The sequence below is a fragment of the Heptranchias perlo genome, chromosome 7 (assembly GCF_035084215.1).
Source record: "Heptranchias perlo isolate sHepPer1 chromosome 7, sHepPer1.hap1, whole genome shotgun sequence".
Classification (NCBI taxonomy): Eukaryota; Metazoa; Chordata; class Chondrichthyes; order Hexanchiformes; family Hexanchidae; genus Heptranchias; species Heptranchias perlo.
Genome location: NC_090331.1, coordinates 70,235,061 through 70,252,868, shown reverse-complemented (window position 1 = coordinate 70,252,868; position 17,808 = coordinate 70,235,061). Strand labels below are relative to the sequence as shown.

The 17,808-nt window shown below is 44.9% G+C and overlaps 1 protein-coding gene across 1 annotated transcript in view; it reads right to left on the bottom strand.

Moving 5' to 3' along the window:
• The window catches only part of kcnh3 (potassium voltage-gated channel, subfamily H (eag-related), member 3), a 617,557-nt gene that overhangs the window by 299,721 nt on the left and 300,028 nt on the right, over nucleotides 1-17,808 (bottom strand). Inside the window, exon 3 of the mRNA XM_067987818.1 lies at nucleotides 8,795-8,929. Coding sequence (XP_067843919.1) covers nucleotides 8,795-8,929 — 135 coding nt within the window. The remainder of the gene's footprint in view (nucleotides 1-8,794; nucleotides 8,930-17,808) is intronic.

The window sequence follows — 17,808 nt, the reverse complement described above, 5'->3', positions numbered from 1 at the left end:
TCTGACCCAGAGATGAGAGTACTACCACTGAACCAAGACTGACCCCAAGAGGTACTAAGACAAAGGTTTGAGGCCTGTGACTTAGTTTAAGAACAGAGGATGCATATTGTTGCCAAGTGCAGAAATATGCGATTTCTTAACAAATATTATGCTGTCAGTAACTAAATAAGTACAGTGAATGAAGTAGAAGTATTTCCATTATTCAAGAGCACTGCCTGCTAAAACAGGCCCAAATATATTGTTTCAGGCTACTTCCATCACGACATGTCATCTGAAATCTTATCAAGTTGTCAGCAGAATCGAGATCAGACCAAACGTTAAGCTGAAATGAGAGCAGCCTTAACTGGTCTTCCAGTGGCTAAAATGGAGATCATTCTGGCACTTTGTTCATTCTTTCTTTTATTCTTAACAAGACTGAGTTTGATACACTGTCTTCACTAATGGCGAAGCCATAAATAAGACGTGCTGTAATGTCAAAGCTGATGTTATAGTCGTGCGCTACTAGACTTAGTATGTTGCAGCCAATGCACACCCACTGTGACGGTCTTGACAAGGAAACACTGCTGCTTTCCCCTATTCTGCTATTTACCCTAGGTTTTTCATAAAGAAATATACTCATTTGCAATAAAAAATGTTCCATTTAAACCCCCAGTGGCTCAGTAAGCTCGTCCAATAAATGGCTGAGTCACACAAACCAGGAACCACGTTAGATTATCTGTCACTGCTGAGTTAGGTGATCTCATCTGGGACAGTAGTAGGGGAGCTAGAATTGGTCTTAGCATCCCCAGGCTAGAGAGGGGAAAATTGGGCAGGAATCTCTCCAATGATACTTGTTGGAAATGAACATGTGCAAATATCGGTTGAAAACAGGATCAAGCTCAGTTGTGATAGCCCCACGATGGATTAGCCTGCCAATACTCAAATTGAAGGCTCACATGTGAATAATGTCCACAAGTATCAAAAGGTGCCTGCCATCCTTGGGATGGCACTCCTAGAAGGGGTAAATGTGAGTGAAAGGGAAGGGGAATTGATGAAAAAAAAACCCAATAACAATTCTGTTCAATCTTGCGAACTGATATCACACATCATTAGAACATTCTGAGCTTTCATTAGCTGTAACTGTGATGTCTGAGACATACTATGATCCATTAATAACATTACCAATATATCAGGCAAAATGTGGTGCAAAATGTAAATTATACAGATTCCAATCTTGGACTAAAGTTCTAGGGCATGATTTTAACTTGGAGCTGGGAAACCAGCCCATCCCTAGACAGTCGCTTGGGGAACCTGGAAGCCAAATGAGTGCGTCGCCATCTGCGATCGCAACTCAATTGAAGGTGAGTATTTGTGCTTCTGGGTCTCCCCATGTGCCAGATTAACAGACTGCCTGCCTCTCGGAAGGGAAAGGAGCGGCAAATCAGAGAGGGGGCGGGAGGGAGAGAGAATTTGTGGGCCCTGGAACAAATTGGAGGACGATCCAGCCAGCATCGGGATCGGGGGGGGGATTCAGCATCAGGGGGAGGTGGGGGGGGGGGGGGAGAAGGGCATGGGGGTTGGCCGATCGTGGGGTTCCTGTCGGCCAGGTGAACTTGTTGAGCCTGGTTGAAGCAATCCGTGCCCACAAGCGGTGCAACAAAGGCACTCACCTCATGGATCCGGCCCTTCCTGCCTGCTTTCACATGACATGAATTGGAAGCGATAGGAAACCCGAACAGGTAAGGTTAAATTCATTTTACTTTTGTAATACACAAAAACTTAAGTACCTCAACTATTTCAATGAGGTACATTGCCCCTTTAAGTATCGGCCCGCTGGCTTTAAGTCGGGGCGGGACTGCCTAGTGTCTATTGTGCGCATGCATCCAAACACACTTGGAGTCGGGATACGGTCCCGCTCCAAAAGCTGTTATTTTAACCTCCCACCCACCTGTTCTTGGAGGTTACAATTACCCCCCTAGTGTCTGAAGAAAAGGCACATTTCAATTTTTTGTTACTTTCTTTCAAACTTACCTCAGTGTTTCAAGAAGTTAAAATGAATTTTGAAGTCCAATCATTGCCTTTCTCAAATTCACGAAAAGTACCATTTTAGGTGAGGAAAGAACAATTTGAATTGCTCATCGTATATTCTGGAGGTGGATTTATACTGTAGTGAGAGAAGGAACTACTCTGCTGGGAAATATGAAGAGATATGTTATGTATTGCATAATGCTGACACCAATGAGCTGTTGCTTCAAGTGCAGAATTACCTACAGGACTTTTATAAAGCAAACTGCAATTGTGTGTAGGGTTAAATTATCATTTAAAAACACATGTATTTCCTGGATCGGCATAATTGGCAATTTACGCCGATAATTACGCCAGTCCCGGTATCTTCTGCAACTTATGCCGAAGTATATCACAAGTACGAGCACGCTTTTGGGGGAACCATCACCAATCAGTTGCGGCAGCTTGCTGAAGTGGCCAACAGGAGGTTCCTGAGATTTACGACAGAATTAGGGGATTGGGGGGACAGATTGGAGGACAGTTTAACTCGTGCCTTCCAGTCCATCACTCAGGGCCTGCAGGATGTGGTTGCAGCCATGGAACCAGCCATTCAGCTGTTGCCTGTGGACGCAGATTCAGCCGCCAGTAGGATGGTGTCGGTCGCAGTCTAAGTGGTAGATGCTGCTGATTCTCAGGATGGCAGAACTTCACAGGGACCTGACTGCCCCCCGCCCCCCACCGCGGAGTCTGATTACACCCGTCCCCCACCCCGGGGGTCCGATTACACCCGTCCCCCACCCCGGGGGTCCGATTACACCCGCCCCCCCCACCCCGTGGGTCCGATTACACTCGTCCCCCACCCCGGGGGTCCGATTACACCCGCCCCCCCCACCCCGGGGGTCCGATTACACTCATCCCCCACCCCGGGGGTCCGATTACACCCGTCCCCCACCCCGAGGGTCCGATTACACTCGTCCCCCACCCCGGGGGTCCGATTACACTCGTCCCCCACCCCGGGGGTCCGATTACACCCGTCCCCCACCCCGAGGGTCCGATTACACTCATCCCCCACCCCGGGGGTCCGATTACACTCGTCCCCCACCCCGGGGGTCCGATTACACCCGTCCCCCACCCCGAGGGTCCGATTACACTCGTCCCCCACCCCGGGGGTCCGATTACACCCGCCCCCCCCACCCCGGGGGTCCGATTACACTCATCCCCCACCCCGGGGGTCCGATTACACCCGTCCCCCACCCCGAGGGTCCGATTACACTCGTCCCCCACCCCGGGGGTCCGATTACACTCGTCCCCCACCCCGGGGGTCCGATTACACCCGTCCCCCACCCCGAGGGTCCGATTACACTCATCCCCCACCCCGAGGGTCCGATTACACTCATCCCCCACCCCGGGGGTCCGATTACACTCGTCCCCCACCCCGGGGGTCCGATTACACCCGTCCCCCACCCCGAGGGTCCGATTACACTCATCCCCCACCCCGAGGGTCCGATTACACTCATCCCCCACCCCGGGGGTCCGATTACACTCATCCCCCACCCCGAGGGTCCGATTACACTCATCCCCCACCCCGAGGGTCCGATTACACTCATCCCCCACCCCGAGGGTCCGATTACACCCGTCCCCCACCCCGAGGGTCCGATTACACTCATCCCCCACCCCGAGGGTCCGATTACACTCATCCCCCACCCCCCCACCCATCCCAGGGTTCCAGTTACACTCATCCCCCACCCCGGGGTTCCGATTACACCCACCAACCGCCTCCCCTCCTCCCACCCCGCCTCGGGGCTGCGTGTCCGAGCCACACGGCAGGTGGGATTGGGCTTCTAAGGAGCTCCCTCGAGACAGGCGGTCAGCTGCTGTAAGTCGATGTTCACCTGAGGCCTGTGCCCCTTCAGTTAATTGTCAGCAACCCGCCCCCCACCTTCCACCCCGCCCAATCCCTAATCTTGACGAGACCATCAGGCGAAGCAGCAGGAAGTTTAGCCGAAATGCTCGTCTTGGCATGAGGGGGAAAGGCGGTGCCTCGACGGTTTAGGGTGAGCGTCTGCTTGCTGAATCCACCTCTTCCTGCTCCTTCTCACCCTCAGGGGCTGATCTGCGCTGTGCCATAACTGAGTGACCAGTTTACTTTTAACTGTTTCTGTGTTGAGTTGCTGACTCTGGCCTGTTTCTTTTTGGCCACAACTGCACAAAGGTTCCATTTGCTCTTTAACTTTAGTACATTTCTTTAGGACAGTTGCACTATGTTCCTGAAACCTGCAATTACTCTGCACCGTTTGATGATTAGTCTGTTTTGAGTCAATGATGCAGCCCAGTTTGTCTAAGGTAAGTTATTCATTAATGAAGAACATGACTTTAAAAAGTTTTAATGGGAAAAAGTTTTGTGTGTAAAAATACTTTGAACTGCTTGGAACTTAACTATCTTTGAACTGTACAACTGATGCCAGCCTTTTGTCAATGGCCCATCTTTGTAAGGGTTCCAAAGAACTAAAATAGCTAATGTTTACAACTTGCACAGAATGTCAGAACTAAGGCCGTTCACCTGCTGCTCAGCGATGTAGAAGGATCTGAACTTCGCCATCTGTGTTCTCTTTAAAAGTTCCCTTTTTTGAGGTTCGCTGCAAATTGAAGCCAGTTTGTTTGAAGTTGTCTCTTCAATAAAAGTTCCATTGTTTCTAACTTTGACTGGTCTCTCAGTTTGTTTTCCAATGGGGGAGGGGAAGGGATTCTGCTTTTGGGGGCAATAAGTCACTGAACAGTTGTGCTACGATCTGCCCTCTGACTTACCAGGCAGCTCAAAGTGTCGACTCCTCTGACCGGTCTTCACCCCTCAGTTCTGAGATGTCCAGGTTTGGATCCTTTGGTTCCATGGGCTCCTCGGCCGCCATGTCCAGGGTGAGCCCTTCCTGCAAAGCAAAATTCTGTAGCGCACAGCCCGCCACTACAATCCTCGCCTCTCTCTCCAGTGCATGCTCCAGGAGGTCTCCCAACCTGCCCCAGCACCTGAAGCGGGCTTTGAGGACCCCGCTGGTCCTCTCCATCATCTGCTGCGTCACTGAACGTGCCTGATTGATGCGTTCCTCTGCTGCGTTGTGGGTGATGTGAAAAAGTATCATCAGCCATGGTGTCAGGGGGTGTGTCTTGTCTCCCAGAATCCACCTGCCAATCATGCCCAGCCCGCTGAACATATCGGTGATGGTAGAACGCCAGAGGACGGAGGCATCATGGTAGCTTCACGTGAGTAATCCTTTGAAAGGCATCTCTGACAATCTAGATGTTTAGTGAGTGGAAGCCTTTTCTGTTCATAAATGACAATGCGTGTCTGCCTGGGCTCTGAGCACCACTTGAGTACCATCGATAATTCCCTGCTCTCTGGGAAAGCCAGAGAGCTGATAGAAGTTAATGGCCCCATCCTTCGGTACAGGGCGTCTGTGGCCTGTCGAATGTAGGTCTTGACAGTTCTCTGGCTCACACTGCACAGATTGCTGGTGAATGCTTAGAACGACCCCGATCCGCAGAAATCGAGGGCCGCGGCCACCTTCATCTCCACTGATTAAGGCCCTGTGTGAAGTAGGCCACGGCTTCAGGTCTTCCTGCAGAATCTCGCACAGATGCCCAATCGCTTCTTTCGTGAATCACAGCCTCCCCTCACACTGCTCCTCTGAGAGGCCCTTGTATGACCGTTGCACCCTGCACACTCTCTGATGGTGTGGGGGGAGAGACGGGGAATAGCACGTGCGCTACAATCTTCTACCATGGTGCCTGGCTCGCTGTGCCTCCAACCTCTTCTCCTCCGCTTCTTCCTCCATTAAGAAGCTGAATAGGGATGTGCATCTTAAAGGCCATTTTCAGCTTCTTTGTCCTTCTGAACATATTGACAGGGCGGGGGTGCAAATCATGTGGGTTTCGGAGACTTTGCTCTGGAAAATTCAAGATGCCAGCAGGAAAAAAAAATCCAAAGAGTCGCCAGGAAAAAAAATCACTCGAGTTCCACAGCTGCAGCAGGAAAATCTGGAGACTGCTTCTTGCCAGAGAGTAATAAATTAAGCTGTTGTCAGGTGACCTTGGGCCCTGCAGTGCCTGGACTTCCCGATGGAACTCTACAGCTACCGGGAAACCAATGTAAATCCAGGAAATTAGGGCGAACTGTTCTCTTCGATGGGAGAGGGCGGAATAACGTGAATGAGCAGTGGAAGGTTCCAGTGGCAACCATGTCAGGTAGACAAACTAAAGTACAATTAACTGCCGCTGATTAAATCCCTTATTTTAAGTCTGTACAGCCTAGGAATTGGCTATGAGCTTGGTCCAGGGCAAGGACCCTGCCCCTGAAGATCCTGGCCAGACTGGCAAATTGTAAGCACAACCTTACACTAAATGTGTAATGTGCACGTGTTGTCGCTTAAAAATTGCACTCACAACTTTGGGGCAATTCTTGCACGTGCACAGTCAGAAGAGGACATTTTCAGTTAGAAGTAGAAAGAATTTTCATTGATATAGCACCTTTCACGACCTCAGGATGTCCCAAAGGGCTTTATAGTCAATGAAGTACTTTTGAAGCATAGTCACTGTTGTAATGTAGGGAAACGCAGCAGCCAATTTGCACACAGCGAGGTCCCATAAACAGCAGTGTGATAATGACCAGATAATCTGTTTTTTATTGCTGTTGGTTGAGGAATAAGTATTGGCCAGGATACCGAGAAGAACTCCTCTGCTCTTCTTCAAAATAGTGCTATGGGATCTTTTACATCCACCCGAGAAGGCAGACGGGCCTTGATTTAACGTCTCATCTGAAAGACGGATGAATTGCTAGTTTATGCAGTTATCAGGAATTATGAGATACTGTGGTTTCCGCAAGATTGTTTTAGGAACATGGGAAGGAATTTCCCTCAAAATACAAAAACAAAATATTATAGATGCTGGAAATCTGAAACAAAAAAAAAAGAAAATGCTGGAAATACTCAGCAGGTGAGACACAGCATCTTTGGAGAGAGGCAAAAAATTGTTTCAGGGTTTTTTCCCTTCTCTCATTGCACGATTGAAGGTGAATCACGTGTTTTTTTTAATTTGTTCATGGGATGTGGGCGTCGCTGGTGAGGCCAACATTTATTGCCCATCCCTAATTGCCCTTGAGAAGGTGGTGGTGAGCTGCCTTCTTGAACCGCTGCAGTCCGTATGGTGAAGGTTTTCCTACAGTGCTGTTAGGTAGGGAGTTCCAGGATTTTGGCCCAGTGACGATAAAGGAACGGTGATATATTTCCAAGTCGGGATGGTGTGTGACATGGAGGGGAACATGCAGGTGGTGTTGTTCCCATGTGCCTGCTGCCCTTGTCCTTCTAGTTGGTAGAGGTCGCGGGTTTGGGAGGTGCTGTCGAAGAAGCCTTGGCGAATTGCTGCAGTGCATCCTGTGGATGGTACACACTGCAGCCACGGTGCGCCGGTGGTGAAGGGAGTGAATGTTTAGGGTGGTGGATGGGGTGCCAATCAAGCGGGCTGCTTTGTCCTGGATGGTGTCGAGCTTCTTGAGTGTTGTTGGAGCTGCACTCATCCAGGTAAGTGGAGAATATTCCATCACACTCCTGACTTGTGCCTCGTAGATGGTGGAAAGGCTTTGGGGAGTCAGGTGGTGAGTCACTTGCCGCAGAATACCCAGACTCTGACCTGCTCTTGTAGCCACAGTATTTATGAGGCTGGTCCAGTTAAGTTTCTGGTCAATGGTGACCCCCAGGATGGTGGGGGATTCGGCAATGGTAATGCCGTTGAATGTCAAGGGGAGGTGGTTAGACTCTCTCTTGTTGGAGATGGTCATTGCCTGGCACTTGTCTGGCGCAAATGTTTCTTGCCACTTCTCAGCCCAAGCCTAGATGTTGTCCAGGTCTTGCTGCATGCGGGCTCGGACTGCTTCATTATCTGAGGGGTTGTGAATGGAACTGAACATCCCCATTTCTGACCTTATGATGGATGGAGGGTCATTGATGAAGCAGCTGAAGATGGTTGGGCCTAGGACATTGCCCTCTTTCTAGATGGTGCAGGCTTGATGGGCCGGAGAATCTTTTCTTGGCCTTATTTTGCATGTTTGTATAAATCCATTATGTATGAATTGGCCCTGTAGTATAAATAGTCTAGTTGCAGTAGTAAAAGAACCAGGCTAGTTTACAGAACGACCTCTAAACATATGCTGGCAGCAGGTCCGTGATGTACAAAGGTCCGTCCAGATATACTGATATTAAAAATGTTGACTTGATCTTCAGTGGACCCAACTTCAATAAAAATTTATCCTTTAAATAAACTTCTCTGATCTACGAAGTCTCATGAATTATTTCATAGCTGTCTTTTTGTAGTTGAAATGAAAGAGAACACAACTGTTACCTTATTTCATTTAATCAATCCAAACCAACCTTTCAAAAGGAATAAACTCACTCTCTGGGGGAGCAGGTATGTATGTCAATGCATGCCAATCCATGATGATGTTACTCACTAACCTTTTGGAAAAGCCACAATGCCAACCAGCATGTCGCTATCACAGGTAGCGAGCAATGCCTGGGAAATGGTTCTAGGGGTGAGAATGCGCAGTTAGTCTACGTAATCTCCTTATGTTTTAGATGGCAACCACTTGACATCCATTAAAACTATTGTTGGTGATAATTATTCTACACTAACCATACCAGTTACGGCCTCAAACTCCTTTACATAGATAAAACTAGTACCATGAACTGGGACAGAGAAGTATTTTCCATGTTACATGTTCAGTACTTCGCAGACAAGTCAGTGTGCCTTTATCAAAAACATTGTTTACCTGGATCTTTTGTACTGTCCGGTGAGAGCTTGTTCTTGCTATCAGTGATGTCTTTGTGTGAAGCCAGAAACAGTACAACCTCTCCCTTTTCGTTCTTAATTGGAACAATATCGAGCAGACACCAAAAGGATGCACCTGAAAATCAAGAATAAGATGTCAGTATTATTAATAGAAAAGCCTAGATATTCCGATCAGCGTTATTGTAATATTGGTGGTAATGCATTAAATAACACCGATCAGAAAATCCCCAAAATGCCAAATGTCCCCGATTCCTCTTCTCTCTGTAGTGAATAACAGGGAGGTAAGACTTCCACTGTATGCTCGGCGTAGTGAAACAATAAACACGTTCATAAACAGTAGGCTTGTGATTTTGCTTTAGTGTGTACACAAAGTTCTATGTCCAAGATCTGTATCTGTTTAAAACAGTTGACATATATTATGCACGCAATTCCTACTCCTACTCAGACACATGCTCTTAGCCTACACTCCCTTTGCACTCTCCTCTTAAACAATGTAGCAAGCATTAATTTTCCCCTCTCTTCCCAGAAGGCTGACAGATAGTGGCAAATTTGTCCAAATCCAGATGAAGCCCATATAAAGAAAAAGAAAGAAAGACTTGCATTTATATAGTGCCTTTCATGACCTCAGGATGCCCCAAAGTGCTTTACAATCAATGAAGTACTTTTGAAGTGTAGTCACCATTGTTATGTAGGAAATGCAGCAGCCAATTTGTACATAGCAAGATCTCACAAACAGCAATAAAATAAATGACCAGATAATTTGTTTTAGGTATGTTGGTTGAGGGAAAAATGTTAACTAGAATATCGAAGAATTCCTTTGTTCTTCTTCGATTAATGCCATGGGATCTTTAACATCCACCTCAGAAGGCAGATGGGGCCTAGGTTTAACGTCTCATCCAAAAGACGGCACCTCCGACAATGCAGCACTCCCCCAGTAATGCCCTGAAGTGCCAATCTGGATTATGTGCTTAAGTCTCTGGAGGGGGGACTTGAACCCACGACCTTCTGACTCAGAATCGAGAGTGCTACCACTGAGCCAAGGCTGATACCTTGACAGTTGACAAAAAGAGGAATTATATCTCTGATTGGTGTTCCACTCCACCACTGGTCACGTGATTCCTATGTTTCTAGCTGGATTGCAGGTCAGATTTGGTTGTGGCAGTTTAACCAGTTCAGTTACAGTTCCTCTCTTATTGAACTGGAGTCTCCAGTGTAACACGCTAGCGATTGGTCTAGCAGCTTGTTGGAAAATTAATGAAAGACATGAAAAAAAATCTAGTTAGCCACAGCCAGCATGGATTCAGAAGGGGAGGGATCCTGCCTGACCAAACGGGAGGGATCCTGCCTGGCCAACTTACTTGACTTCTTTGAAGAAGAAGTGACAACCCAAACAGTCTATGGTAAGCCCAGGACATGGTGTACCTTGACTTGAAAAAGGAAAATGACAGGCAGGAAAAGACCATCTGGTCCATCAAGCCTGCCCCAAACATGCCTGAAGCATCATGATTAGAAGAACCCAACTCACCAGCAGCCATGTAATCTCCTGGGAGAGGCAATATTTTGATAAAATTCCACATGAAATGCTATTAATTAAACTTGAAGTTGTGGGGATTCAGGGTAAACCCTGGGAATGGATTAAAAAAAAATAGCTGGGGTGGGGGGATTTCTGTGGGGGTTCTCTTGCTTGTCCAGCGAAACTGCAGCAGAAACCACGGAAAAACAAATGTTTCTGTAGCTCTTTCCCTGAAGTTATTGTGGATGAGCAGGAGAATAGAAACATCGAATTAAAGAAAGTTACGGCACAAAAGGAGGCCATTCAGCCCATTGTGTCCATGCTGGCCGAAAAAGAGCTATCCAGCTTAATCCACTTTCCAGCACTTGGTCTGTAGCCCTATAGGTTACAGCTCTTCAAGTGCACATCCAAGTACTTTTTAAATAAGTTGAAGGTTTCTGCCTCTATCCCCATGGAAATTCACCGCCATTGTGTTTAAAGGTAAATCTTGCACTTCCATGTTTATTTGTGACTGCTGGTCATTCAGTACAAGTTAAAGTAGTTTCACGAGTAGTGCATCTGAAAACAAATTGTTCAGAAAAACTATGTTTAATGTTAGCTTTTTCTCTGTTTGATTCTGCTGACAATTGTAAACAATTTTACAACACCAAGTTATAGTCCAGCAATTTTATTTTAAATTCACAAGCTTTCGGAGGCTACCTCCTTCCTCAGGTGAACGATTTGGAAATTGTTCCAAATCGTTCACCTGAGGAAGGAGGTAGCCTCCGAAAGCTTGTGAATTTAAAATAAAATTGCTGGACTATAACTTGGTGTTGTAAAATTGTTTACAATTGTCAACCCCAGTCCATCACCGGCATCTCCACATCATGATTCTGCTGAAGCAGTGAGTGCTGATTATAGAATCAGCGGAATTGTCTCAGGGAAGGTGCTGAGCCTGACAGTGTGGCAGAGCTGAAATAACATAAGGTTGATATTACTGGGTTGTCCTTAATGATTTGTTAATTCAATTCCCCCACGCTGCTAGATGCAATGGGGGTAATTTTAATCTAACTCCCCGGGTGAGAAACCCACACGAACGCTGATTTTACACCCTTGAGTGCAGTGAGGGAAGGAGATTAACTTGAATTTTGCTTTAACACCTCCTTCTCTTCCCCCACTGTCCTCCCAAAAAAATTCTGTCCACCTCTCCTGAACATAAGAACATAAGAACATAAGAAATTGGAGCAGGAGTAGGCCAATCGACCCCTCGAGCCTGCTCCGCCATTCAATAAGATCATGGCTGATCTGATCCCAACCACAAATCTAAAGAACACAAGAAGTCGGAGCAGGACCCGGCCACATAGCCCCTGGGCCCTCTCCGCCACCCACAGGGCATTGACCGATCCGAACTCAGCTTCATGTCCAATTTCCTGCCCGCTCCCCATAACCCCTAATTCCCTTTACTTCTAGGAAACTGTCTATTTCTGTTTTAAATTTATCTAATGATGTAGCTTCCACAGCTTCCTGGGGCAGCAAATTCCACAGACCGACCACCCTCTGAGTGAAGAAGTTTCTCCTCATCTCAGTTTTGAAAGAGCAGCCCCTTATTCTAAGATTATGCCCCCTAGTTCTAGTTTCACCCATCTTTGGGAACATCCTTACTGCATCCACCCGATCAAGACCCTTCACAATCTTATATGTTTCAATACGATCGCCTCTCATTCTTCTGAACTCCAATGAGTAGAGTCCCAATCTACTCAACCTCTCCTCATATGTCCGCCCCCTCATCCCCGGGATTAACCGAGTGAACCTTCTTTGTACTGCCTCGAGAGCAAGTATGTCTTTTCTTAAGTATGGAGACCAAAACTGTATGCAGTATTCCAGGTGCAGTCTCACCAATACCTTATATAACTGCAGCAATACCTCCTTGTTTTTATATTCTATCCCCCTAGCAATAAAAGCCAACATTCCGTTGGCTTTCTTGATCACCTGCTGCACCTGCATACCAACTTTTTGATTTTCTTGCACTAGGACCCTCAGATCCCTTTGTACTGCAGTACTTTCCAGTCTCTCGCCATTAAGAAAATAACTTGCTCTCTGATTTTTCCTGCCAAAGTGCATAACCTCACATTTTCCAATATTATATTGCATCTGCCAAATCTCCGCCCACTCACCCAGCCTGTCTATATCCCCTTGCAGGTTTTTTATGTCCTCCTCACTCTCTACTTTCCCTCCCATCTTTGTATCATCTGCAAATTTTGATATGTTGCACTCGGTCCCCTCCTCCAAATCGTTAATATAGATTGTAAAGAGTTGGGGACCCAGCACCGACCCCTGTGGAACACCACTGGTTACTGGTTGCCAGTCCGAAAATGAACCATTTATCCCAACTCTCTGCTTCCTGTTCGATAACCAATCCTCCACCCATGCCAGAATATTACCCCCAATCCCGTGATTTTTTATCTTAAGTAATAATCTTTTATGTGGCACCTTGTCGAATGCCCTCTGGAAGTCTAAATACACTACGTCCACTGGTTCCCCTTTATCCACCCTATACGTTATATCCTCGAAGAACTCAAGCAAATTTGTCAGACATGACTTCCCGTTCATAAAGCCATGCTGACTTTGTCCTATTAAATTATGCTTATCTAAATGTTCCGTTACTGTCTCCTTAATAATAGACTCCAAAATTTTACCCACCACAGATGTTAAGCTAACTGGCCTATAATTTCCAGCCTTCTGCCTACTACCCTTTTTAAATAACGGTGTTACATTAGCAGTTTTCCAATCTGCCGGGACCTCTCCTGAGTCCAGGGAATTTTGGAAAACTATCACCAAAGCATCCACAATCCCTACTGCCACTTCCCTCAAGACCCTAGGATGGAAGCCATCAGGTCCAGGGGATTTATCCGCCTTGAGTCCCATTATTTTACTGAGTACCATCTCCTGAGTGATTTTAATCGTATTTAGCTCCTCCCCCCCGAGAGTCCCCTGTTTGTCCAGTGTTGGGATATTCTTAGTGCCCTCTACTGTAAAGACTGAAACAAAATATTTGTTCAGCATTTTTGCCATCTCCATGTTTCCCACCATTAATTTCCCGGTCTCATCCTCGAAGGGACCTATGTTTGCCTTAGCCACCCTTTTTCTTTTTATATAACTATAGAAACTCTTGCTATCTGTTTTTATATTTTTTGCTAATTTCTTTTCATAATCTAACTTCCCTTTCTTAATCAATCCTTTAGTTACTTTTTGCTGTCTTTTGAAGAATTCCCAATCTTCTATCCTCCCACTAAGTTTGGCTACCTTATATGTCCTTGTTTTTAGTCGGATACTATCCTGAAGGTCCTGCTTCCTGTTGGGGTACAGTTTTTAAAATGTCATTGACAACCTTCCAGTACCTCAGCCTTGCTTCAAGTGCAAGCTCAGGCAGTGAGTATTTGATAGCAGGCTATTTGCCCCTGGGAGGTTAAGACTGATCCTGCTTAACACATTTGGAATCCCCAGTGGTTCTCTGCACTAATCTGCTCTGCAGTATCGTTAGACAGAACATCCCACCTTGTCTGCATAAATCCAGCTGTGTATTACACATTTACTGAATTTATTTCAGTTGTACAGGATAAGTTAGAACCAAGCATCAGCTAATTTATACACACAAAGCAAACATTCATCCTGATCCTACAATCTGATTAACATACTGGTTTGTGGATCAGAACATGAATGAATTCTTTTAAATTAATATTTCAGTGATTGATGTGGCAGATGACAGGTCAAAAGTTCCCAGCATACCAGCTGTCACACAACAAATATATGTCTCATGCTGTGAGATATTATGGATACGTCAGTTCACACAAGGTCACCAAAGCAGATAAACAGCAGGAGATATTTTTTTTTATATTGTTTACACCAGTCACTTTTCATCCAGCGCAAAGATAAAGGCTGCCTACAAACTATTAAAGATCACGTTTTCAGAATAAATTTCATGCCTAACTAAGTCTTTTGAGCTGAAGAATGTTACAGTTTTAAGTGAGTATCGGCTTCCTCTTTGAAGACCATGAAATAAAATGCTGGAATTGTACTGCAGGTTGGCCAGCATCAGGACGAGAAAGATTGATAGATGGGTCCATATTTTCTGTGGGACCCGTCATCGGAATTATTCCTTCTGATGAGGGGCCTGATTTGAAAGGGTTTACCTTTTTCTTTCAGATGCTAAATGATCTCATCGAATCTTACAGAACAGAAGGAGGCCATTCAGCCCATCGTGCCTGTGCCGGCACTTTGAGAAAGCTATCCAATTCGTCCCACTTCCCTGTTTTTTCCACACAGCCCTGCAAATCTTTCTTTTTCAACTACATATCCAAAACGCTTTTGAAAGTTACTACTGAATCTACTTCCACCACCCTTTCAGGCAATGCATTCCAGATCATAACAACTCATGGCATAACAAAAATTCTCCTCATCTCCCCCTTGGTTCTTTTGCCAATTATCTCAAATCTATGTCCTTTGGTTACCGACCCTTCCGCCAGTGGAAACAGTTTCTCCCTATCTACTCTATTAAAACCCTTCAACTACGAAGGGTTATGATACCCATTATGCATTCCCATAATTTTCTACTATTATTTCAGATTTGCAGTTATCATTTTTTTTACCTCTTTTCTTTGAAAGCTTTGCATTGCTACTATGCTTGTACAGAGAAACAAAGGAGGGTGTCCCTATGGAGTGGCATATTGACATCCTGATGTACTGCAGCATGAGAGTGGGAAGATACAGGACAGGAGTAACACAGCAAAATGTTTTCCCACATAGAGGAAGAGAAATGAAAAAGAGTGGAAGCAAACAGGGATTCTCAAGGAATTGACACTGACACACTAAAAAGCATTGGTGAATACTGTATTTTGTCCAATTTTGGTCACTTAGAAAAAGACAAGTCTGGAAATTACTGTCAGTGATGTTATCATATGAATGCATAACCCGCTCGTATCAAATTTTTCTCCTCTTACGGAGGAGTTAATGCATCCATTTTAAATAGGTTACCACCGCTGTTAATGTAGTGGAGGGAAGTATTTGATACCAACGTATTAAGTCTTCATATAAATATCGCTGACAATAATTTTCAGGCTATAGTAACCAGTGAAATGGATTTGAAATTGAGGAAACAAAAAAGATTGTCTCAGGTTGCAGGATGGGACATAATGCACATTTTTGAAATCTATTGGGTTGACATAGAGGCACATTGTAAAGAACCAGAAATAAAGAACTAAATGCCATGATAATAAGCTGAAGTAACTAAAAATAATTTTAAGGAGAAACTTCTACACTCTAACAGCTGCTATTTCTCAATACCCGGTGTCGTGAATATTGACTCAGTTCAAGCAGTCAATGAGGAAACTGCAGGCTAGCTAGGGTATGAAGATATATAGAAAGAAAAAACAAAAATTGATGGAAACGTATAGCCAGCCCAACAGTATCTGAATAAAGATAAGAAAGGTTAACATTTTTGGTATAAGCCCATTGTCACAATTTACAACAACAACTTGCATTTATATAGTGCCTTTAATGTAGTAAAATGTCCAGATATGCAAAGCCCTTCTATAGTACTGCACAAATCAAAGGGTGGGGAGGGGGAAGAGAATAGGTAAAAGTCACGAGGCAGGAATCACAGTGAGGCAGTTAGTGGATTTAATGGCCTGTTAACAAGACTTTAACATGTGGGAAGAGGTGAAAACTGGTGCATAATACGTAAAGATCATCTCAGTGATGTAATGAAAGGGCATCAACACAGAAACAAACTGGGTGTACTGCATTTCTCATTCCCACTCCTACCTTCTTATCTTCTTAGGAGCACAATCTGGGGTGTTTAGAAAAACAAGAGAGGATATAGCAGTAGATTTTTCGGCTCAATGAGTTAAACAAAAATATCACGTTACTCGATTTCTGGATATGCTAATGTCTTTAAAACAATCTGTTTGGGGTTTTTCCAGATTACCCAACTGAATCACATTTCCCAAAAGCTGAATTGCTAGGAGTATATTGCAGTGAAGTTACAAGACAAACTTTGGGGGAAGATTTTATGCGCTACTCGCATCGTAGACATACCGGAAAGATTTCCTCAGAGCACTATTTCTAGTGAAATCACATGATATTGCTTAGTATAGAAATCTTCCTCCAATAGTAATGAATGTTAATCCATTCGTATGAAACTCCTTTGAAATTTTTACAATTTTAATGACGTAGCCAACAAAGGAAGTTCATATGTACCTAGTACTAATATTGTAGTGTGATTTCAACTGATCCATTATTGAAACTTTACAGTGTAGTCTGGTTCTTCCTTTAAGGCGTGTTAGAAACAAAAGTACGACAGTATATTATTAAATTAAAACTCAGAACATTGGAGGCAAATATGTGTCAGCACTAATGTATCTTAATCTTTTCAGCTGTGAATTCTACTTTGCATTTTCTAATGTATGCTCAAAAATCTAGAACACATTATTAAAAAGAACCTAGATGGTGCGATACTAATGAATTTTATTAGGTTACATGGGACCTGACCCTTCAAAATTCAGAATTTTGACAATAATAAATAATTTATCATCTTAAAGAATAAAATACAAAGAGCGTTATATTAAAATAGGAATCTTAGTATTTGACTGTGGTGGTGGATTCCCTTGTTTCCGTTCTCTAACTAAGATAAATGAGTCAAAGGGCGCTAAATTGGGCCGTGTAGCGTCCATTGTTTCGGCATTACACGGCTTCTCCAACAGCCAAGATGGCGTCTTGGTTGTGCATGCACGTTTCCAGCGTGACGTGTGCCGGACGCCATCTTGGTATAGGAGTTAGCACATGCACAAATACCGAAGGCCGGAAGCATGTAAAGTAAGGAGAAAATGGATACAATCAGAGTGAAACGCTGATTTAAAGTGATAGACACTATTTTGGAACTTCATGCTCAAATCAACGCACAGTCTTAACCCCGATCATCTGAAAGTGTCTTAGAGTGCCTGGAGGACCTATACCAGTGCTATTTAAAGGGACCATGCAGGATTTACAGGTTAGTGGCTGGATTGTTGCTTCTGACTGCAGAGACATTTGCAACTGTTTTTGGAGGTCTCCTATATTTGAATACTAGGACTAGGGGACATAGCCTAACATTTAGAGCCCGGACGTGCAGGGGTGAAGTTAGGAAATGCTTCTACATGCAAAGGGTGGGAGACGTTTGGAACGCTCTTCTGCAAACAGCAGTTGATGCTAGCTCAATTGTGAATTCTAAATCTGAGATTGATAGATTTCTGTGAACCAAGGGTATTAAGGGATATGGGGCTAAGGCGGATACCCTTCCTTCTGTCCACCTCTTGCACCAAGGCCTGTAATGCATCAACAGAGAACCCTGGTGCATGCACTCTCGCAGGCCTGGTACAAACTCAGATCGGCAGATTGGTGGGGTCTGGCATGCAGATTGGAGAATGTGGGATTTAGTAGTGCGCAACCTTTATTCATTGCTTTAACAT